The 23,642-nt window shown below is 33.7% G+C and overlaps 1 protein-coding gene across 3 annotated transcripts in view; it reads right to left on the bottom strand.

Annotated features, from left to right (window-relative positions):
- LOC124638713 (estradiol 17-beta-dehydrogenase 11-like) overlaps window positions 1-23,642 on the bottom strand; it is a 43,391-nt gene that overhangs the window by 4,344 nt on the left and 15,405 nt on the right. For all 3 annotated transcript variants that reach the window (XM_047175746.1, XM_047175747.1, XM_047175748.1), the window contains exons 3-4: window positions 2,076-2,200; window positions 866-976 (exon numbers count right to left, since the gene is read on the bottom strand). In XM_047175746.1, the coding sequence (XP_047031702.1) occupies window positions 866-976; window positions 2,076-2,200 (236 nt within the window). The remainder of the gene's footprint in view (window positions 1-865; window positions 977-2,075; window positions 2,201-23,642) is intronic.

Below are 23,642 nucleotides of genomic sequence, written 5' to 3'. Positions count from 1 at the left end.
TTTTTCCTCGATTACTAATAAAACGGGTATCAATCTGAACAACAAGAAATAATTTGTTAGTAGGTATACAAAAACTAATGAGTCTGTTTGTGTACCTATTAGGTAACGTACACCTACGCAGACCTACCTTACCTACCTTAGATAAGTTATTAATTTTATTATTTCAATAGAAATGTAGTATAACTGGTCGGACCATTACATCATTTGGAATTATAGGTGGAGTCAGTAGGCATAAATCTACGAATTTAAAATGAGGGTCATTGAATTCAAAGTTTTACTTAAAAGTTAATCGTCCTAACATCCATTATATACCTACCGCCGATTTTACAAGCAAAAAAGTTTCCACACCATTAATTTTTCGTCAGGCTTGAATTAATAGAAGACGGTTACAAAGTAGTAAGGTATAATTTATTATATAAGGACGTAATTTATTCAAAATTATGGTTAAATTCCTTTTTACGCCTGTCTTATCTATGAAATATTTATCCTGTTTTAACTTTATGTTTCCCGGCGTAAACTGTTAGTTAGCGAACTAAAGTACATTAACATCGATTGTTAGTACTTCTATTTCATTAATTTGTAATGTCTATTAATGATTTTAATAAACCAATCATGCAGCATCAATCACCAGCATAACGAGAGAAGGATATAAGGGCGGTGTACTTAATATTAAGTTGTTGCAGAGTTTTTGAGAAGCATACATTTTATATAAATAAATGTAAGATGAGCATTAAGTGATGTTAGATGAGATAAAATTAAAATTATAGCGGCATTTTTTCATAAAATAAAAGAGGGACGCATGGCTACGCTGCAACGTTTTAATTTTTATTGATATTATATATTCATTGACAATTAATATGCTTACCCAGAAATGCGCTAAGATGTTGACATCGAAGGTCCTCTGGATGAGGTGGTCGGGCGTGTCGAGCAGATACCTCCCGGAGACTACACCAGCATTGTTGATCAGCAGATTCACCTGGAAGTACAATTATCTTATTGAATACAGTAGGTATTCATCAAATTCAACTACACATCTCTAGATACGTAACTCTTAGAACTACGATTGCGTATTGCGTATTGTTCAAAGAAAGTTAATTTAGTCTCTTGATAGCAACAAAGATTCTAGATAGTAAAATCATACATAGATAGTATCAAAGTGAGACCAATCAGAATCAGAAATATTGACTTGGTAAAGATAGGTCCTAAGTAGCCATTAGATTGATGGTGATTGATTTATCCTTAGCTCCTACTCTAGCAGCTAGATTGACCACGTGTTGCATTTTCGTTCAAACTATTAAACTATTTGATTCAATGACTTCCACTTTAGTTATAATTAAATTTCCTATGCTTAATACTGATTACACAGGAGCCGAGATAAGCGTCGGAATTTTCCTAAGGTAAATATGTATAGTTACTGAGTCCTAATTATAGTGCAAGCTTTCCTTCGCAATCTCCTTGCGTTAGGCATGCTGACATATTTTTCACTATGTCTCAACTTCCTGACTGCCTCAAGCTCAAGATAAGTTATATCCATCATCTGAGAGCCTTATCTGAATATTATATGCGGTATCTTATCCTGATAGTATTTGGAGTGCATACTAACGTCATCATTATACCTGGTACGTAAATAATACATGATTTCTCTCTTTTGGATGATTTTGTATGTATTTTCATTTGAAAGGCATTTTAAAATCAGTAATAATACTTTTCAACCTACCATAAATATTTACAATCAATAAGGAATATTTAAAAAGGCCGTCTTAAATTTCTTCTAAAAGTATTTGCATAAAGATAACATAAACGAGTGTTCATGTACCTGAGTATATACTGACGGATAAATGGTTAGCAATGCAAGGTTTTTTGAAAGTGAACATCTGTTTTTAGAAAACAATGGTTTACCATACAATCAAACAATGGTGGACAATGACTGGGTAGGTACATTTTAAACTGTTATGTTAATGTCCTCCCAGTTGGATTAAAATTGAATTAGCCAGCGTTTACTAGCTATTAATTACTTAATTACAAATTAATTGGAAGGATATATATAGTTTGAAAAATAGCTCTGCTCTATTTACCTTGCCGACTTCTTCTTCGACTTTCTTAGCGACCCTGTAGATGTCTTCTCGGCTGGCCAGGTCCACAACGTACCCGGAGCACTTGCCGCCGATGCCTTTCACCAGCTTCACCGTGTCTTCCAATCCTGAAACAATCAAACCAACAGTTATCAATTTTGTTACCTTGACCTGCTTAGCTATGTACTTAAATTATTATTGTTTCACGTTCTAGAATGTCATTGACGTTTTTGCATGATAAATGCAGATTACAATGGTCGGTCAAAGACTTCGTCTTTATGTTTATGTTATTTGAGAAGTCAATTAATAGTTCTCACATCATTTAACTCATTTTTAAATAAATTAAATAATAATGGATAAATTATATTATTATTTTTCTTTTGCGACTAATTGAAGAACCTGTCCCTAATGACTCCAAAGGTTCGATGACCTTTTGAGCTTGAACTTTTTGACATTCAAAAGTACAGAGGCGCGCAAAACTGACAGCAGCTGAACAAAGAATTCCGGTTCTTTGATAAGGCGCGACTTTTGCCGTTTGCTACCCAAGTTCATTACTTTCATTATATTCTCACTTGTGTAACTGAGTGTATGTTAAAGTATACTTTCTATAATGAAGTTGATGGCGAAGCCCATTACCAAGCCAGTGAGTCCGTTATAAGCATTTTTTGTAAATTTCGTCGAGTGCCCGTAGAAAGTAACGGGTCGATGTGATACGAAACAAAAGTTTTAAACGTGTGAGTGCTAATAAGAGCCGCTTATTGGTGTTGAATAATTATTTTATTGCACACGAAAAGAAAAAAAAAGCTCTATATCTGACTTCGATACCATCAAAAGTGTCGAAGATTTTATTCTCAATCATTAATTGGTAATCTGATATCACAAGCGATTTTATTGATAACCGCTGAAAGAATAAGTGATCGATAAACCTTGTTATGATCGATACACAGTAAAAACCTGCGTGTTCACCCACTTGTTTTTAAATAATTGTTAAGTAATCGTATTATGTACCTACAACACATACAACTAAGGGGTTAATAGATAAATTATTGTGATACTCGCATAAATTCCACCTTTATCTCAAATCTATGCTGCTAACGTATAAAAATCTGTAAACAGCGAATAACTTTCTATCTCTCTTGTAACAGTAAAAAAAGTGTTCTACTTAATAAGCCTAATCAGATTAAAGTGTTGTAGAACACCAAATCTCGTGCGTTTGTGTGTGATATCAAACATGTGTGCGTAGCTCATGCATGAAGTCCGGAAGCGAAGTGACGCGTGTGCGCGAGCGCAGCGGTTCCATTAACAAGCGCGTGCGCGGGAAATTGCTCTTTCAGCTGTACAGGTGCACAGAACACAATGTAACTTTATTTTACGCGATACCTAATTCAGCCATCTAGTCTTGTTTTGAGCAATATTAATTAAGATCAGATAATACGCAGCTGATCTTAAAGCTAAAGCCTTAAGGGCAAATCTTTTGGTAGGTTTGCGTGCGGCCTATTATAAACAAGTGCTCTTGGCCGAATAGTCTTGAAACATGCGCCTGATTCAATTGATCGAACACGAGGTTTGTTGCACAACGCAAGAATCCGGCTCACCTTGACAGTTTCATGTAATTCGGCCCATAATTCGGCTGCTGATTGCGTCTAACGCTCGAGGTGTGCATTGTTTTGTTTTTATATTAAAATTAGAATAACAATCTCTTTTACATGTTTAGTAAGCCTCAATTTCAGTTTTTTCTTTTGAATATAAATAAGTTCACCACCAAAATATATCCTGATCTAATAGTTGCACAACTTTAAATCTAAGATCATAAAATATAAAAAATCCTGAACCTTAATTATTTTGTGCGTTGCTCAATAGAACACTTAAGATCCAATAGGTTTGGGGCAAAATTAGTCGAACAACGACCTTTAAAAAATATTCACATTGCAATATTTTTCCATATAATTTGCATGTGTTTTATTTTTTACCGTTTTAATAACTTAGTTACATAATTCCACTGAAAGTAGTTTGTGTACAATCACTATCCGCTTTAGAATTTGTGTTATAGTTTTGGTGTTCAAATGCACCTGGTTTAGAAGTCAACCTTAGAATTATAAAATTACTAGCAATGTCGATACATCACCCAGGCTAAGAATATCTCTTCCGTCGGGCTATGAGAGTGAAGGAATAGTGTATAAGTATGTCTGCGCAAATGCTTGTGCACTTTAACAATTAAGTCCTGCGCAGCTGGCTGATTTCCTTACATGAGAACAGCCACCATGGCCGGCAATCGGCTAGGACGCCATTAATATAACCTCTATAGAAAGAAGTATCTGTAGACCAACCGCAGAGCAATCATGCATGAAGACAAGCAATCTAAAGCGTTATTTTCTCGAACATAATGACGACACGTCCATAGGGCTGCCATAGACTACTTAAAAAAAAACTAATCAGCATCAGACCATTGACCTCGCATTGCTGACCGAGTTTTAAACTAGACGGACAAACACGTGTTTAAAGGCATGAATAAAAATGAAGTAATTACGAAAATTGTATTTTGAATTGATAGCCAAGGTCCTTGTTATTAAAAATGCATTTTGTAAGCGAAAGGCTTTTGTTTCGTAACTTGGGCGACTGAATAGCCAATTTTAGCAAAATGTATAAAATTCTATTTCCTTTCATTTGTATCCGAAGGCATGTAAGTTTTCTGCGAATCCAACAGCGGGTACTGCCAATAGCCAGAAACCTTGTACCAGTGAGATACTCCCAGGCAATTTAACCAACACCGTGATACAGAGCTCATGACATATCCGTAGGCGACAAAGAGGTAATAGTCTCGTGAGAAATCTCCTAACATAAATAAGGTCTTTCAGTCGAAGCTGGCAACCCTGTGCCAATAATGATGGCAATTACTAAGCGTTATCTGCGATAGACTCATGCGCATAGCGGTGATATTACAAATGGAGATCGATGGTGCCTTTGATAGACCACTGAGATTAACGAACACTTTATGAATTTTCTTCATTAGCTCGGATGGGAGCTCCTTTGATGTGGAAAGCCGGCATTTCTTTTTAACTTTGATATAGAACATAATCATATATTCCAACATTTTGTAGTTCTTACCTTGGACTGTAAACTAGACTGTCATGTATATTTTAACATAAAAAAGATTTTAAATGACCCGGCAAAAATATTCATATTTGTTGATGCATCATTAAAATAAAAAGGATGTGATACATATGATGTATACATATTTAATTCAATCTGTCTCTACCTCGATTTATCAGATATAATTAAGTATACCTTCATCAAATATTCTGAAATGAAGACATGTATGACCACAACCGGATTTGTCCTAAACGCTTTAAAAAGAGGGTCTGAATCAAAATTTCATTAAAAGTAATCATTTTAAGTTTTTTTTTCAACTATGATGGCAAAAGTTCATTGACATCTTCGTATTTGAGGTAGATACTTACACATGGCGAGAACAAGAATATAGTTTTCTCATAAATATTTAAATGAAAATACAAGTGTCATCTTTTACACAAATCATGTTTGCAAGTAAAGTTGTCTACAGTTGACAATGTGTATGTTAAAACCTAGCATTGACTAAACAGTATGACAGCACTTTCATAATACACTCTACATATTTATTGTTTACAGGAGTGGCCGTGGAAAGTTACACACTGTTTCTAAAGTGTGGTCATTTCATTTTGAAACAGTTTTCTAAAATTGTGAATAAATCAGAGGATCCTTTTGTTTTTGTTTAGCCTATACTGTTCCACTGATGGGCAAACGTCAGTCCGCGAGGATGCTGTCATAATAAAGGATAATCAAAACCCAAAACAAAAATGTGAAAGACTGCCAAGTTCGAGAATATGGGGATGCTTCGCCTATAAAAGAAGTGAGATCTGAATAAGTACCAAGTTCCATACACATACCTCAGTTAAAAATAGTTACTTTTTAATGATGTTACTTGGCAAGTTTTCATACACCTTGTTATAAACCTACTAAACGCAATGAATCAAGTATTTAATTTTCTATTAAAACTTGCCAAGTAACATCATTAAAAAGTAACTATTTTTAACTGAGGTATGTGTATGGAACTTGGTACTTATTCAGATTTCACTTCTTTTATAGGCGAAGCATCCCCATATTATCGAACTTGGCAGTCTTTCACATTTTTGTTTTGGGTGGGATTTCATTTATTTTTGTAAGGTTGTTTATTTTATTTTCTTCTTATGATGAAGTTAGTTAAAGAAATGTCTCATTTATACTATCTTTTAGATTTTTTAATATGCACTATGTTTCTTACAAAGAAATGAACTAGATTAACTAAATGGACTAGATTTACCAACTGACTGACATGACATGTTATCATATATTATGTTCGTGGATCAAAGTTACACATTCGTTATTTTCGAAAGTGATTCACACTTGGCCGTTTTCAGATTTTTACTTTACTTTGACTAAATACAAACCTTTGTACCATTCGAAGATATATTATATAAATATAGATAAATTTAGTTCGTCTTAGTTCCTTAGGGGTATAAAACACCGGGTATAAAACACCTCTATTATTTTGAAACCAACTCACACTTGGCCATTTTCAGATTTTTCCCTTTACCTTGACATAAAGACCTACCTCCATGCCAAATTTCAAGTCAATACGACCATTGGAAGTGGTCTAGGTTTTTGATGAGTGAGTCAGTCAGTCAGTCAGTGAGTGTATAGTAAAAATAGCGATTTTCTGACGTCAATATCTCAAGACCTACAACAGGTATATTAATGAAATTTTGTATTTTAGATGGGGTCTCAACAGATACTAGAAATTTGATATGCGTAAATAAAATAGATTTTGAGTTACAGGGGGGTCGAATTTGGCCCGAAATGGTTCGTGTAATATAACCCACGGCCGGTGTGTCGCTTTTTTTGCTCGAACTTGGCGGACACACTGCCGTGTGTCTAGATTATTTGTGAGAGTATTCCTTTACCACTACGATCCCACATTTGATGCTAAATACTGGACGTTGGCCATAGACTGATATTTTTCAGGCCGTTGCAGACTAGTCGACGCATGCCTTAAATGCACTGGAACATTTTTATAATGAGTTAATCTTACAAACGAGCGTCCCTGACACAGTGCTTTGTTTTTGGGTTAACAAAAGTATTGTATTTGGTAACGACCACTTTATTAAGCTAGGTTGTTGAAGAAGATATGACTTATTATTACGCACATGGTTTATGCAGTAAATGCAATTATTTTTAAGCGGTTTCTCAACCTTTTCAGAATTCAGCATGTCGGAGTAGACACGAGGTTAAATGAATGCTTTCATTAAAGATGAAGCAATTTTGAGGCAATAATGTACGGCGAAGATATCCTAATTAATTTTGATTCGAAACGATTGAAACCGCACGTGATTTGAGATTGGACGTGCAAAATAATTTTCAGTAAAATTAGTCTTCCAAACAAACAAGTCATAAAACCCAGCAATCCTAGCTTTTATTCTAATAAGTATCTTACGTTTATCGAGACGATTTCGCACTATCCCTTAATGAGAATTTAGCGAGAAATGGCATAAAACGAACGATGGCGTTTTGTTCATATAACGTACCTATATTTATGTCTGTTTCAAATGAAAAGCAATTACTTTCATACACATATTTACGCATTATTTCAGCGCAGTAAACAATATAAGGTCGTAAAAGTATAGCCTAGATGTTTATTTCAAGAGCTACGTCTTCACAGAACGTCTATATTGGGAGAGAAAGGTTCGCAAATATTTGTGACACTCGTAACAAATGTGAAAATATATTTTCTATGCACATGTGACTTAAACGGCTTCGGTCAAAGGCTTCATAAAATATGAATTGATGTAAGTTATCTTTACATTGATAGAATATAAAAAGTACGTAGGTTATGGCAAAAGAGAATTTACTGCAGTACACTGCCTAAATAGTTCATAAAAATTATGTCAAGAAAATTGGATGTAAAGTTTAATCTAAGTAGTTTTTATTTTTATCAAAAGTGATGTCGTACTTATAGTTCGGCCATTCAGAGAATGCGTTCCTGACACGTCGCGATTGAACTGACGACGTAACTTTGCAATGGCGTTGCAGTTACGATAAAAATATTTTTGCTGGTTGTTTACCGTTTTAACAATTGAGGAGCATTAAAACAACATTATTATATCAATAATCAATGAATGTAGTTACGTCGTCAGTTCAATCGCGACGTGTCAGGAACGCATTCTCTGAATGGCCGAACTATAGGTATATATAGCGTTCTTGTGTTCAACAAAGTATCTTCATATCTACATATTACAGTTTAACAAATACTAAGTAAAACCTGTAACTGTTTTTGGAATACAGTCTTATTAACGTCTAAATGCAGTTTTTACACGCTTTTTATTAGCTTCACCTGTATGTTTGTATGTTTGTAACCGACTTCTTTGGGCGCGATTTTGACCCACTTTAAACAGCCAGATTTCGTTCAAACTTTGTAGATTTATTGAGGACCGATGACAATACACCAATTTGATAAAATTATTCCATTTTTAACCGACTTCCCAAAAAGGAGGAGGTTACACATACACATCGATTACTCCGAGGTTTATAGACCGATTTACGCGATTCTTTTTTTGTTCGACTCGGAATAGCTGCCAGTTGGTCCCATAGTCATCAGGTCAGGATCTGATGATGGAAACCCTGAGAAATAGAGGGCAACCTTCAAAAGTTGTAGGCATACATAGGGTAAAAACTTGACACTCAGGTGTACGCCTAAAAGCACTATTTAACTGTGAAAATTTGGAGCTGACCTGATGATGGAGACCAGAGAGGGTCGAGGGAACTCGACAACTGAATATGTAAACTACCTCGTGTTTGGGCTTAAATTATTTGTATTGACAAGACCTTTGCAACAGTGAAGGTTTGGAGATGACCTGATGATGGAGACCAGAGAGGGTCGAGGGAACTCGACAACTGAATATGTAAACTACCTCGTGTTTGGACTTAAATTATTTGTATTGACAAGACCTATGCAACAGTGAAGGTTTGGAGCTGTCCTGATGATGGAGACCAGAGAAAGTCGAGGGAACTCGACAACTGAATATGTAAAATACCTCGTTACGACTTATATTCTTTGTATTGATGAGAACTTCCCACTTGTATGGATAGTGACAACTATTCGTATCACTGAAAAGCTTTAAATAAATAACCTTTTTACAAAAAAATTCAACCGACTTCCCAAAACACTAAAAAGCAAAAAAAAACTAATTTTAGGTGCATCGGCCTAGAAGTCGGTGGCAAAATTAACTTAGTAACATCCATTAGACACCGACTTCTAGGCTTTTCAATTTGCAAAATATGATTTTTGTTAATTTATATAGTTTTCATCTATAGTCGATAAGGTAAGAAAATTAATTAAAATTTTCTAGAATTTTTCTCTGCAGTCGATAAGGCAGGACTCGGTGTTAATTTTTATTTCCAATCATTATCTTTAGCCGTTTTCTCTAATATTGACATTTTTTTGTATACTAAAGAGAACTTTAATTCTACAAAACAAATAATAGTTTTAAAACAAACTAAAAAGTAGAAAATAAATAATAGTTTAAAAAAACTAAAAAACACGCTTTTTATAGAAAAACGAACTAAAAAATAGAAAATAAATTTTAACGAATTTAAATTAAGAAAACAGTGTTAAAAATTTCAATGAATGTAAATTAATAATAGTGTGAATACAAAAAAAAAAGATTTAAAAAAAGCGTGGGGTGCTTTTTAAGATATTATCGAAATGAAAATCACTGTACTCATATCTGTCAATAAAATATTTATAACTATTGACACCATGCACCCCACGCTTTTTTTAAATCTTTTTTTTTTGTATTCACACTATTATTAATTTACATTCATTGAAATTTTTAACACTGTTTTCTTAATTTAAATTCGTTAAAATTTATTTTCTATTTTTTAGTTCGTTTTTCTATAAAAAGCGTGTTTTTTAGTTTTTTTAAACTATTATTTATTTTTAATGTTAGCTATTATCTGTTACGTAACTGCTGAGTTAATTGATGTCATTAGGTTTATTACGGATCTAGCATTGTAGCTAACAAAGCAGTATTATCACAGATAATCCCTATTTATTGGTTCTTTAACAATGTTGTGCCTAGGTACTCAAAAAGTGTGAAAATAATAAAGGTAGAGAACTATATTTCTAGGCGATATGGTTAGAAAGACTGGTACTTGTGAGCCGAGCCTAAATAACACTCATCCCAGAGCAAAATAATGATGATGACCGTACTAATTTGCTTAATTCAATTTTACCATTTAGCCAATTGTCTCTGAAGAAAATATGGTTTCAACTATGTATAAAAGCCTTATGTCTCCATTAATAGTGCTTATGCCCCAGCACAATCACTGCAGTGTAATAATGTTACCGGCATAATAATGATAGTGTTGAACTCAGCCTTTGCTCCATATGTCGCGATTTAGATTCTTCTCATTTTTACAACTCAAATTTTTGTATGTCTGATTTAAAGTTTTTGGCCCCATTTCAGATTTGGGTTTGATAGGTATGCGTCAGTAATGGAGAAGATTTTTTACAGGGGTATAGATGTTGGCATTTTTAAAGACCACGATTAAAAATGATATTAAACTATTAAATTAAATCAAAAATCTTCACCACGGGCCACGAAACCTATTTTACGTAATCGCGCGCAAAATGTGAAATAATTGTTTGTTTCGCGTTATTAATACATACTTAGTGATGTAATGGGAAGTCGATACGTGGTATTATGATTCGAATGAATCGGGTCACGATTGGTTTGCTTTCGACTGACGTAACCAAAACTTTCTTTATGAACATGAGAAACGCTTGTTCATCAATTTCCGTCAGTGTATGAATAAGCGAGTTGTTTCTCAAAGAGATTCATTACAATAAAAAATAAAATGTAAGTATAAAATAAGCAGATTAACTAATTTTAAAATCTTAGCACTCTATGAAACTTTGAATACCTTAAAAAAAAACAATTCAAATTGGGTAAAAAGTATAGATCTTCGGCTAGATTATTTAATATCATCATTTTTTCAATCTCAAAAAAAATTAAAAATAATGACGACTATAGTTCGGCCATTCAGAGAATGCGTTCCTGACACGTCGCGATTGAACTGACGACGTAACTTTGCAATGGCGTTGCAGTTACGATAAAAATATTTTTGCTGGTTGTTTACCGTTTTAACAATTGAGGAGCATTAAAACAACATTATTATATCAATAATCAATGAATGTTATTACGTCGTCAGTTCAATCGCGACGTGTCAGGAACGCATTCTCTGAATGGCCGAACTATAGCTTTAATTTCCTAAAGATACCCATAATTAAATACTTGTTCAGTGCTTAGTGCAAAGTGAACAAACGATCTAAATTCTAGCAGGAATGATAACACAAAATGTTTGACATTCACGTTTTACAATGTTTAAAAACAATGTCATGCGGGTATAACAATAGCAGAAGAACCTGATTGTCAACATTAGTGACATGTCACCATGTCAGAGTCTACAACACAATACGATTATACACATAACAAAACACACCTGTCATGTGTTTTACTACAGCAATATGTATATCATAATTTTAATCCTAATTAGCTGTACAAACCTTTGGCACAAATTCCTTTGCCTTATAAGTATGTTAATCATTCAGGACAATTTTTAAACGATTAAAAAAGTTATGGAGAAGCCGTGCAACCTGAGGTACAAAGGTCTTTTTCAGAAATGTAACAATATCTTAATTTAAAGATATCTAAAATTTGATTAATTTGAAAACTTATATCACTTACTAGCCATAGCAATAGGTAAAAGTTAGGTTGTGCGACTGTGCGTTCTCACGGAGAGGGTTCACCATATTGCATGACGTGAACAGTAGAAGGTTATTGCTCTTTGTTTTTGTTGTATAAAAATATAGAATAAAAAATACGTAGGCACAAGATGTAACGGCTATTTTAAAATGTACGTCTATGTATCCTTAACATAATTTATGTAGGAACACTAGGTAAGTTAATTTAAAAAGGGGTTTTCGACGATAAAATCTAAAAAATCTAAAAGTATTTAATTCAAATTCCAGATATAGAAGATCCAGATATTTAAAAAAAAACCTTTACAAACTGCGTGGGAAAACTGTAAAAAATAATACCACACACGTCATAGCAATAATTAGTTCCACCTAGATAAGTCTATGCTTTCACGATAACGAATTTAGAACCGCTATCTAAATTGGTGGCAGTTTTACATTCTTCACGTTATATTAATTTCAATAATTTAGGCTTCTAAATAAAATTTTTCGACAGCAATAAAATAACATTTGATGGTTCCAATTTTATTTATACATCAAATTGTACCGTAGTTGTATACCTACATAGAACCAGTCCTTGGAAACATAATGTTGACTCGTAAAGTCCGTCTATCAGCCTCATCAGTTTCTCGATAGTTATAGTATCGAAGTGGCTTGCCTTGTCACACAATAAATGATACTGGTTGCCCTGCATCCATCGGCTGAATGGTACCTACTTACATATCATGAAGGCTCTATTACACTCGCCATTAAACCTCTAACCTTAATCGTTCACAGATATAAGAAGGTGTCCTAGATAACCTAGACGAGTTGCCCATTTATCCTAAATACGTAATAATTATCCTTAATTACTAAATAATATATTTTATATCTTACTAATTGCTGGACTATTACCCTAATTGGTCATCAATTTGAGCTCATGCCAAAATCTTAATCGATTTGAAATTGTTGTAGTAAAGACTGTATAAAAATAGGTTGAATCGATTGATTCATTACAGAGGATTTTCCTTAACATTTTCCGAGTCTAGAAAACGCAATAAGTAGTACTTGTTGCATAGTAAGTAATTGATGTTACATTAAGCATCATTATACAGTAGGGTTATGCCACGCAATCGAGTGTTAGGATTTTCATTTTTTATGGCATATTTATTAACTGCCAAAAATCGAAGAAAATAATCTGCTACAGTAAATTTTCTGAATAAATTCTAACGATAACTTTCATTTAAAATGCATCAAGTTGCGCCGAGCCCAAATTTCAAAGAGCGATCGAACGATTTATGATCTCAATTTTTTAGATCCGAGACTTTGTAAAGTTCTAAAAGGGCTCTTTTACAACCGATCATCATAACAAGTTACCTCATGTTTCTTAGGTCAGGGTCTAATCTCGAGTGCTCGCATATCTCAGTGTCCACCAAATGTATTGTAGTTGGCAAGAGCAACGAACAAATAAAATGCAAGGTCTCACCGCTCCATTACCGACTCTTACATTTAAGAATCATTTTCGCAGACTAACGTAACTTCTAACAGACCATGAAGAACTGAACTTAACTGTTAAACGGAACAAGTATTTTTTTAATCTATCGACGTTAACAAACTAGTTCACTGGGTTTAAGTTACCTGCTATGGGACTTTGCTTATGTGTTTAAGTTTTTGTTTCATTTTGAGTCATTAATTCTTCAGCCTAACAGGCAAAACATAAATAAGCTTCTATCAAAGAGATTTGCTAGAATATTGCTAAGTTGAAATTGCACTACGCGTCTGTGAGATCTACTCGGGACTGATAGTTCAATCTGTAACTAAGTATTTCTGGCATATCGTAAAACGTACATTACTCTAAGAATTATCTATTTTCGTATCGTCTGTTTCTACATCATTGCTTTTTTTACCGTTGTCGTTAATTTAGTACTTTCTATACTAGAGTACATACTAGATATCTCCTTGTTTTATAAATAGTTTACGAACAAGTCAATGTATTCTATTGGCCCAAGAAAATCAGTAATTATGAAAACATCGATTAGATTTTATCGATTGTAAGTGATGGGTAGGTACAGAAAATGTTATCTGAACGTGTTGGATATGGGTGCAGGTGAGACAAAGAAAACACATGTATCCTGAACGACTGTTATATTTCGAATGTAAGAATGTACGATTGAAGTGAACATTGAATGATTGAATGTTTGACGAATGATTGAAGTAGGTATGCTTTATATAATCTTGGATATTTGTAAAGGAGGTATTATACGTACATCATGCGTATATTCCAACAGCCCCCCTCAAATGTACAAGCATTTTATACAATCATAAGTCAAAAATCGTTTATTCAAACTTGGCTGCAAAACAGCACCTTTTGAACGTCAGGAATTTATAAAAGACAGTCCCCAAAACGCCCGCCTTTCACCACTTCATATGTGTTTTTACTGGGAAGAAGAAGTGGCGCAACAAACTCCCCAGCAACACATGTCTGTCTGTAGGTTAGAAGAACCTTAAACATTGTTTGATATATAAAGTATACAATACAATTTGTACATTGCAGTATAGGACAATATGCAATATTTACATACACTTTATACAGTCATAAATAGTACCTGCTGCATATCAAATTACAATAACTTTGATCAACAGCTTAGATTATAAACATAATAGCATTCTAAATAAAATCATTGAACTGAAATTATTCAAAAATTTACATTAAGTTCAACTTAATTCTAAAAACTTTGCATCATAAGTCAAAGTCAAAACATTTACTTCATTTAGACCACAACAAGCACTTATGAAAGTCAAAAACAAAAATAAGTTTGATTCTAGTTGCTCATTCCAACAGTAGCTTCCTATGGAGAAGAACAGGCAAGTAACTCCAAGGTTACTTTTTTTTTTTTTTTAAATACATAGTATGGTATTACAGTTTATATGTATTGATACATACAATAACAGCATGCGAAGGTCATGTAGAATCACAAACAAAAACATATGAGAATTAAATTACCATTAAAATGCTTCATGCTTCAAATTTTCATGTTTCACGAAAATGCATGAGTCAAATACCATTTATAAGAATAATTATTAAACATAATATGAATCTTTTAATGTACTTTGTAACTTATCTTGTAATAAGTATAAACATTCACATATTTTACATTAATTAATACTTTTATATGTAGGTACATATTTTGTCACCAGACAAATAGCATAGTCAAAGGAAAAATACAATTTTAAAATGTAATTTTAATTTGGTTATTAATTAGATATTGTTAGTATGTCCTATGGAGCAGGACCACCACATTTCTAAGCATTTTTATCTTGAACTTAATGTTCTAATTTATAATATTATGCTTTCTTACAAAGTGTGGCTTTTTTATATATGAGTTTTAAACCTCATGTCATTCAGTTCCAGACTGTTGCCTGGTTGTCTGGTATTTTGTTATTACATTTACTTATTTATTTACATATACAACCTTACATCTACCCTTACAGGACGTGTCTAATGCGGCAGATCGGTTCTTATTAATTCTAAACTAAACTAAAAACACATAAATAACACATCACATCACATCACACAAATCAACACATAAAAATTTAACTAAATTCGTCACAATATCGTTTGTGATTTGTAGGATTATTAGCGATGCTAATACAACTGTTATTAACTTCATATATCATCATTGTCTGTTTTATCAGAATAGAACTATGTTATAATGATTTTATCCAAATAGCTTCTCTTATAGCTTCAAATAAGCATATATTCAGCTTCTGTTGAGGAACCGGCGACTATTTTGTTTCCGTGTATTCCACGAAATTGTACAATTATCAAACACTTTAAATATGTGATCTGTTGTACTTATGCGGTCAATAACGTCGCCTCAACTAATCAGAATCTGCATACCCTGCCATCAGTTGTTTGTAATCACATTTCACATAGGTGAGCTTTAATTTAAGAGTTCCTTTTATGTATCTCAAAAGATGTTTTAACCACTTCCATAACTTCATTAATTTTACTTTGATATACCTATAGCAGCACAAATATTTGGTCATGTACTAAGCATTGCATGCGCATTGCGTACATAAGGCACTTCCATATAGATATCTTCCTTGAGAATGCCTTTCTAAACGGCGGTTTTTACATCCATAAGATGGGCATGTAAATCAAACTGATTTGCAAGAGTTAAAATAAATTGGAAAGATTATATTTGAGCTACTGGAGTCAACGTTTCGTTATAATCTTGTAAGCATTGTTGAGTGACACCACGAGCTACTAATCGGGCTTTATCCAGCATGTATGTAGGTTTACCCAACTCGTTATTTTTAATTGTACATACCCAATTTGAGCTTTTTATGTTAAAATTTTTTTTTAGGTCTTGCTATGAGAGTCCAAGTATTATTTCTATGATTAGACTCTATTTCACTTTTTGTGGTTTTCAACATATGTATACTAGAATCATCCCCACTAAAAATGTCACAATAGGTGCATGGTAGTGATTGAACAGTTGAGAGCGATAAGCAAAAATGGGTCATCAATCCTTTTATAATCTATTGGGGTAATTTGTCTCAGCCTCGTCTCAGTTTGCTATTGTATTGAATGATTATGTTTGTTGCCTATTAACTTTGCCGATTTATCGTCGTTATCGTGCTTGTTAATTTAGGCGGGAATTTGAACAGGTATTATAGAAATACAACTCATCAAATCATCATCATCATTGGCCACATCATCAGCATCTTGGACAGATGATTGTGGCAGTGCTTGTCTACGCGGTTATTAGTGCCGCAAGCAGTTTCTTTCATCAAATCAACATCCCTCGCAATAGGGAATTGGTTATTTTCTGTATTAGGTAAATAGTTTGTAACCATTTTGGTCGTAACCAACTAATATGGCTTTAAATGACTTTTCGTCAAATTTCGAGGCTTTAGTTTTATCATGAACATGTTGAACCGAATCATCATCATTATTTTAAATGTCTTGAATGACTTATTTTCGGTTTCGTATTTTCGGTATTGATTGTGTCATGTTTCGTATGGTGTTTTATTATTGGCGAGCGCTTTTGTGGGTAGTCTATTTGTTAAATATGTATATTAATATAGCTTCATCCCAGAATATTTTATATAATTTCGCACTTGTAACCAATGGTCGAGCCATTTTGGTTAACGTACGATTCATACGCTCCTCGACACCATTTTGTTGTGGCTATAGGGTACCGTTAAACAGTAAGTTATTCCTTACAAACACAATAATAATCTTTTAATTCATTAGAAAGATTTTCTCGCCCACTATCGCAATATAAATTAGTTTACTTTATGGTTAAATAAATTTTCACTTTTAGCAACAAAATCTTGAAAACATGTCAGCACTTCTGACTTAGCGTAGGTACATCAAATATATAACAGTGTGATATTGCACTGTAATGTATAAAATTGTCTATAAACGTAGCAAACTAGTTCTTATCATCTACAGTACATGGTTTTTACCAAATATGCAAGGTTCACATAATTCATCAGAATTATCAAATAAAAACATTATTTTCATCAACTCCATATTTGAACATTTGATTTTTCTGTTTATTTAAGTGAGTACTATGCCGTATTATTTATACTCTTTTACACAGTCTTGGTGATTCTCTTCAACTAAATTTAAAATTACTCCGAGAATTATTACTGTTTAAAAGTAATACTAAAAACATTATTGATTGATGTTCTCACCTGTCATAAAACATTTACCGTCTTACCACAAAAACTTTTTAACGTCAGTTTAAGATTTGTCTAAAAAAAAATGACAAATTATGACGTTGACATATGGTTCATTTTGGAGCCACATTTTTTTTTTTAGACAACTGTAAAACAGTGGTTAAAGTTTTTTGTAGTAAGGTCATTATTATTTTTACCATAAATGTTAAAAAAAATTACCGACATAGGTACCAGTCTTTTGGCATATTCTAACGTACCTCCGGTGAATATAAAACGTCATCAATTGATCCTTGAATTTAAAATTTGTTGTTCATTACCTCGATTTACCCTTTACCAAACTCCAGGATTGAAACTCCTTTCCTAGCAACACCGATCTTCAATGGTGTGGATAATTCGACGTACGAGGTTAAAACCTTTTTACATTGTAAATTTTTCATTTTTTTTTTTTTATTTGTCAATATATGTCATCATGATCTGTCACACCAGAATCTAAAAGAATAAACAGTATTATTTTCTACATAATTAGCAGATAATTTATATTATGAAATCATAAAAACGAAACCGTCCTGGTCATTGTTGCAGTATTCAATGTTATTGGCAGACTTTTCAAGTTCACCCATTGATTATTTTGCTGCAGTTCCTTTAAGTAACGGCAGTCCTTTTTGAAATTATTCCGACGTCCGCAATGATCACAATACATTTTTTTTTTTTATATTATACTTATGCATTGAATTTCCGGGTTGATAATTATTTTTATTCTTCTTCTTTCGTGTCGATGACATGACGTGTCTTATAGTGAGACTACACTTTGTCAGCCCAATATGCCGCCACAGCGAGAGCACTAATTATTTTTATTTTGAGTGTGGGTCTCATGTGGGTCTCATTATTATTATACAATTCATGATCGAGTCGTAGTCTAGTAGTAGGCGTAGTCTTCACAGAAACCATATTGAGTTGCTCATCACCTAGCAACGCAGAAATAACACCGTCATAAGATGTGATATTTTGTTCATTGTTAATGCAATTTTAATTTACACTCTTTCACTGAATTTAAAAATTTTGTTGTATTACTTGTAACTACAGAAAACGGCCTGGGCCCATAACCTGTTGGATATGGGTGCAGGTGAGACAAAGAAAACACATGTATCCTGAACGACTGTTATATTTCGAATGTAAGAATGTACGATTGAAGTGAACATTGAATGATTGAATGTTTGACGAATGATTGAAGTAGGTATGCTTTATATAATCTTGGATATTTGTAAAGGAGGTATTATACGTACATCATGCGTATATTCCAACAGAACGTATGTTTATGCTAATTCTGAGCTTCCATCCTGTAGAATTAATAAGAAAGATAGCGACAACAACTAGCCAACATGTAGTCTGTATATTTTAATTTCTACAAATGAGTTGAAGATTTCGTAACCTTATAAATCTTCGTAATACCTGATCATATTTAAAGAAATTAATCCCCAAATAATGTATGTTTAAATAGAGAGACACCAATCAACAAGGCTATTCATATTAAATAACATATAATATTAATTAATATTAGTAAGCCTACCCGAAATGTGCTCTATCAAGTCTTACTATTCACTGATTATAGATAGTTGAACTCAGATTTGCGCGCGGCCCTATGTGTGCGTCGGCTTGTAAATATACAACTTTCATTCGTGTGACAGTGACGTCGTCCGAGCATGACGTGTTCTTATCGCTTTTTGTTATGGGTACAGTCGTTTACGAAAATGTCTAGTTCTTCACGGAGAAAATGTTTTAAGGAGTCAGGTAGCGTTTCAAAAAAATGAAACAACATTCAAAGCTTTTTATTATTACATTTTACAGTTTATCATTATTTTCTCATACGGCTTTTCAAATTGACATTGACAGTATCTAAGAAATAAATGAAGTGAAATATCTAAGATGAATTAAATACTCCTTACATATTTTCTAGCTCGGGGTACGCGGACAATAAATAAATGTGTGGACTAAGAATGTAAAAGACCTATAATTTAGTATAATAATGGAAACAAAATGTGTGGGGAATTTAAAAAAATTATATTGCTTCGCATAATGTCGACCAAAATAAGACGGAAATAATGAAACTCATAAATGAACGTTTAAGTCAAATTGATGAAGGGATGTTGGGTAATACTTGTCGACATGTACAAAAGAAAAAAGAAGAATACTATAGACATTTTGACATGGAGTCAGAATTTATAATTAACATTGGTGAAAGTAGCGAATCCGAAAATTCATCATTTGATTTTTCAAGTAGCGATACAGAATCATTATAAATAAATAAACTAAATTACGTAATAACTGTACTTTAAACAGCCGTATGCAACCCCTAAATAACTGTATTTGTACCCGACTGTACCTCTTGTCACGCACACAAAGTCACTGTATATGTACAAGGGTTACCCACACATAGGGCCGCGCGCACGACTGAGTTGAACTTACTATACCTGCTATGCAGTATGCCGCACACATCATTAAACATTGTAATGATCGCTATTATAGCCGCCAGGCAATGTGAAGGTCTCTTGCAAACACTGATGTTACCACCGGAACCGAAGCCGTAAACCATTTGTGACGTCACATCCCAGGAAGTTTGAACTTCCATGACATAACATCCAGTTGATTTTCCACGAAAAGTTACAATAGACTGAGCAGTACCTTAGCTCCCTAACAATTCAGCTATTTACGTTTCAGACCCATGCGAACCTATTTAATTTCCCATGGAATTCGTTTTCATTGTTCCTTTGTTTCATAATCACTTTGTCCTACTTACTAATAAGAACCTGTGTTTGTTTATATGACATGGTATTAAACCTCATTGTTACTAGAATGCAAATATTCAAAGTAACAATCAAGGATCTGATTACGTACACTTACTCAGCTTTATAAGGACTAATTAATGACTTGATTCCTTATAACACATGTGGTAATGTTAATGTACAGCGATGTACGCACGGCATTTTCCATCGCCTAGCGACATGCCCATAGCGAATTCTGCAAACATCTTGCAACACTTGGCCTTAGGACTTCGGTGACAAGCATCGGCTCGGTTTCGACAACTCTCTATACGAGATAAACAAATATTTACTGACTGTCGTACAATGTACTGTCTGCTTCGTCTAAAAACTCAGCTTTTCGTACATTGAGTGTTGTCAACGGATTTGTTGACAAACGCACGGTAGAAACCTTGCAATATATGACATAATCGAGTAAGAATACTAACTGCATTTTCTTATTATTAAGACGTGTCAGATTAAAGATTGATGATGTTACATTGTATTTCACATCGATAAAGAATTTATTTATGTAAGCAATTTGTTTTGACGTAATTTGGTGCCTGGTATCAGCAAAATGATTTCGTCTATCCATGTAATATTATGAAGGTTTTGACATAGCGATGTGACATTAGTCTAATTGATAGGGTCAAGGTCAACTAGTATGCTTGTCAATTTAAATAAATAACAGGTATGGTTATATTTTTTCTGTTAAGGTTATCTGTAATTGATCGTTTGGCAATATTATGGCATGCAACAGACAAGGTCAAAAAAGCACCTTAGGCATATGAGCAAATTTTATACCTACAATGAACTTTTATAATTTACCCAGAATTTTTCCCTTAATCCTAAAAGCTGAGGGCAACAAGCTTCAACAAAATAGCTTACTTACTCATATTTAAGGCATACATATATGTATATATCGTCTGAAAACAGCTACAGATTCTTCTACCCTGTTGCCAAGTTATTTTGGATCGGCGCAATGTTTTCTTATTCCATTCCTCAGTCCTCTCTGTCAACTGTTTACTCCACTCCCTTCTTATTTTTGTCTTCTTTCGGAGAATTAATCCATCTTTTCTTTGGTCTATCTTCGCCTATCTATCCATACATAAGCCTCGCGGGCTTATTACAATTATAACATTGAAAAGAAAAACTATAGTACGTAAACAAGTTGAGTATTTTCCGTTTTTTGTTGAATGTTGACCTGTAACTTGTTTTTTCTTAGTTTATCTCTGAGATGAGACTTTAGACCTCAAGCCTGACCTTCAACTGTCTAGGAAGTATGTACTACTCGTTATATATGTACGTAAAATATTGGCTTTTATATCTGTGAGTAACTTGCATGAACAAAAACTCGAGTATGCTGAGGTACCTACTTCAATATAAAGTGTCGCTATTGGTACTTATTACATTACAACAGTTCCATGAAAATTTAAGATAATTTAAATACGTTTGTGAAAAAATAACAACAATGATTCTCTGGTTATCGATAAATTAATCCAACTAGGAAACAACATTACGCAGAAAGGGTATGAACATAAAAGGATAAAAGAAATTAATCGTCATTTCTAGAGAACCAGACAAAGGACCTGACTAAAGACGAAAACAACATTAAACTTCCTTCATTTTTAAATGTCGGTGAATAAAAAGGAATTGTTGAACTCCATATGCAGTAGTAAGACGTAAACGAGCGCACGAGTGACGTTAGCAATTAGCACGAACAATGTTAAACACCTTACTAATTACCTGACTGGTACAACTCTCGCTGCTTTGAACGTCCAGCTGACGATTCAGCACTAAAACCGGAGTTTGACGGAATTTGTTACGAAGAACAAAGAAAACTTAGAACTAAACTTAGCTTAAAATATAAGTAGTCTTGTTGTAAAAATACTGAACAATCCTTGCTGTTATTTGCAAAGCAGTTGTTATCGGTTAATATTTAATAACAAAATGCCTCATATATACTTGATGTTTATTCAGCCATAAAGGTGTTTCCATAAAGTACGTTTTTCTTCCGAGGTTTCCTCAACATACAGCAAACGTGCCGACCTTATGTGTTACCCTTCTTACCTGAGCAGATAATTATATTTATCTTCTTATTCATCACTTGTAAATTACTGTTTACTGATCCTTAGTACCTTCCGTGATATGTATTTTAATGGCGAGGCGCTAAATAATTGATTGTCAAGTTTCAATATAACGCCATGCATATTAAAATGCAACGCGTTGGTTGATGCAGTTTATGATTAAACCCTCTCGTCGTGTAGCAACAGATCTATGGAATGCATCTTATGCAAGAAAACAAACAACCTATTCATTATGCACAATTAGTGTAGATTGTAAATAAGCTACTTTACGGTAGATATTTTGCTTTATTTTGAGTGATAGTTTGTCAGGCATGTCTTGTTCCTTTCATGGTTTAAAATTGTCGGGTCATTATCTAACAAAGGTACAACAGCTGTCATTTGTACGAAATTACCAAATTACAGTTGAATAAACTGACTGACGTAACATACGTAGGGGGTAATTTAATTCAGAACACAAAACGTGCCATTTTGCTAAATTATATGGGTATTGTGTGGTATTGTCGGGTTGCAACACAGTCTATGCGGAAAGCGCACGGGCGTTGAGACACAATCTTCGCCACGTCTTCACGACTGCGCAGGCGCATTACATGAATTATCTCATGTGGGGGGATGTAGTCGACTATGTGTTAATCTCGGGACACGTGAACGGCTATTTCATATCCCAACTTATTTCGCATTTAACCAGAAATTAGCGCTTCGCTCAAAAGGTAAAATGGCTCCTTATAGATCCTTATAGAGTTCAGGCACTTATAGCAACGTGGATTTCGGAGTCCAGATACCTAGGTATCGCATACAAACACATACAGTCATGGTCAACTAATTAAAGACACTGTTGGAATTTTAACTTACCGGGGCATTTCATCTGTATTTCTTTTTTTCAGATTGCCATTGGAACTTTCTTTTCTATTTTAAAATATTTAAGAGGGCATTGTGAAATGTTAGAACTAATAACTATATTCAATAATCCCCCGCACCTAGTTTTTTTTCGCTTTATCCGTATCTCGGGCGGTATGATCCATAACGAGGCCTGGCCATCTAAAGACACTCCATTTGCTCAGATGAAGAAATACAAATTGTTAATATTATTGGAGTTACCTTTCCACAACAACATTCCCTGCACTATTTATTAAACATTCCAGTAAGTATTAATATTTGGTTTATTTCCTTTTACCTCAATAACAGTACG

Source organism: Helicoverpa zea, chromosome 18, assembly GCF_022581195.2.
Source record: "Helicoverpa zea isolate HzStark_Cry1AcR chromosome 18, ilHelZeax1.1, whole genome shotgun sequence".
In the NCBI taxonomy this organism is placed as follows: domain Eukaryota; kingdom Metazoa; phylum Arthropoda; class Insecta; order Lepidoptera; family Noctuidae; genus Helicoverpa; species Helicoverpa zea.
This window is presented reverse-complemented; position numbering and strand designations above follow the sequence as displayed.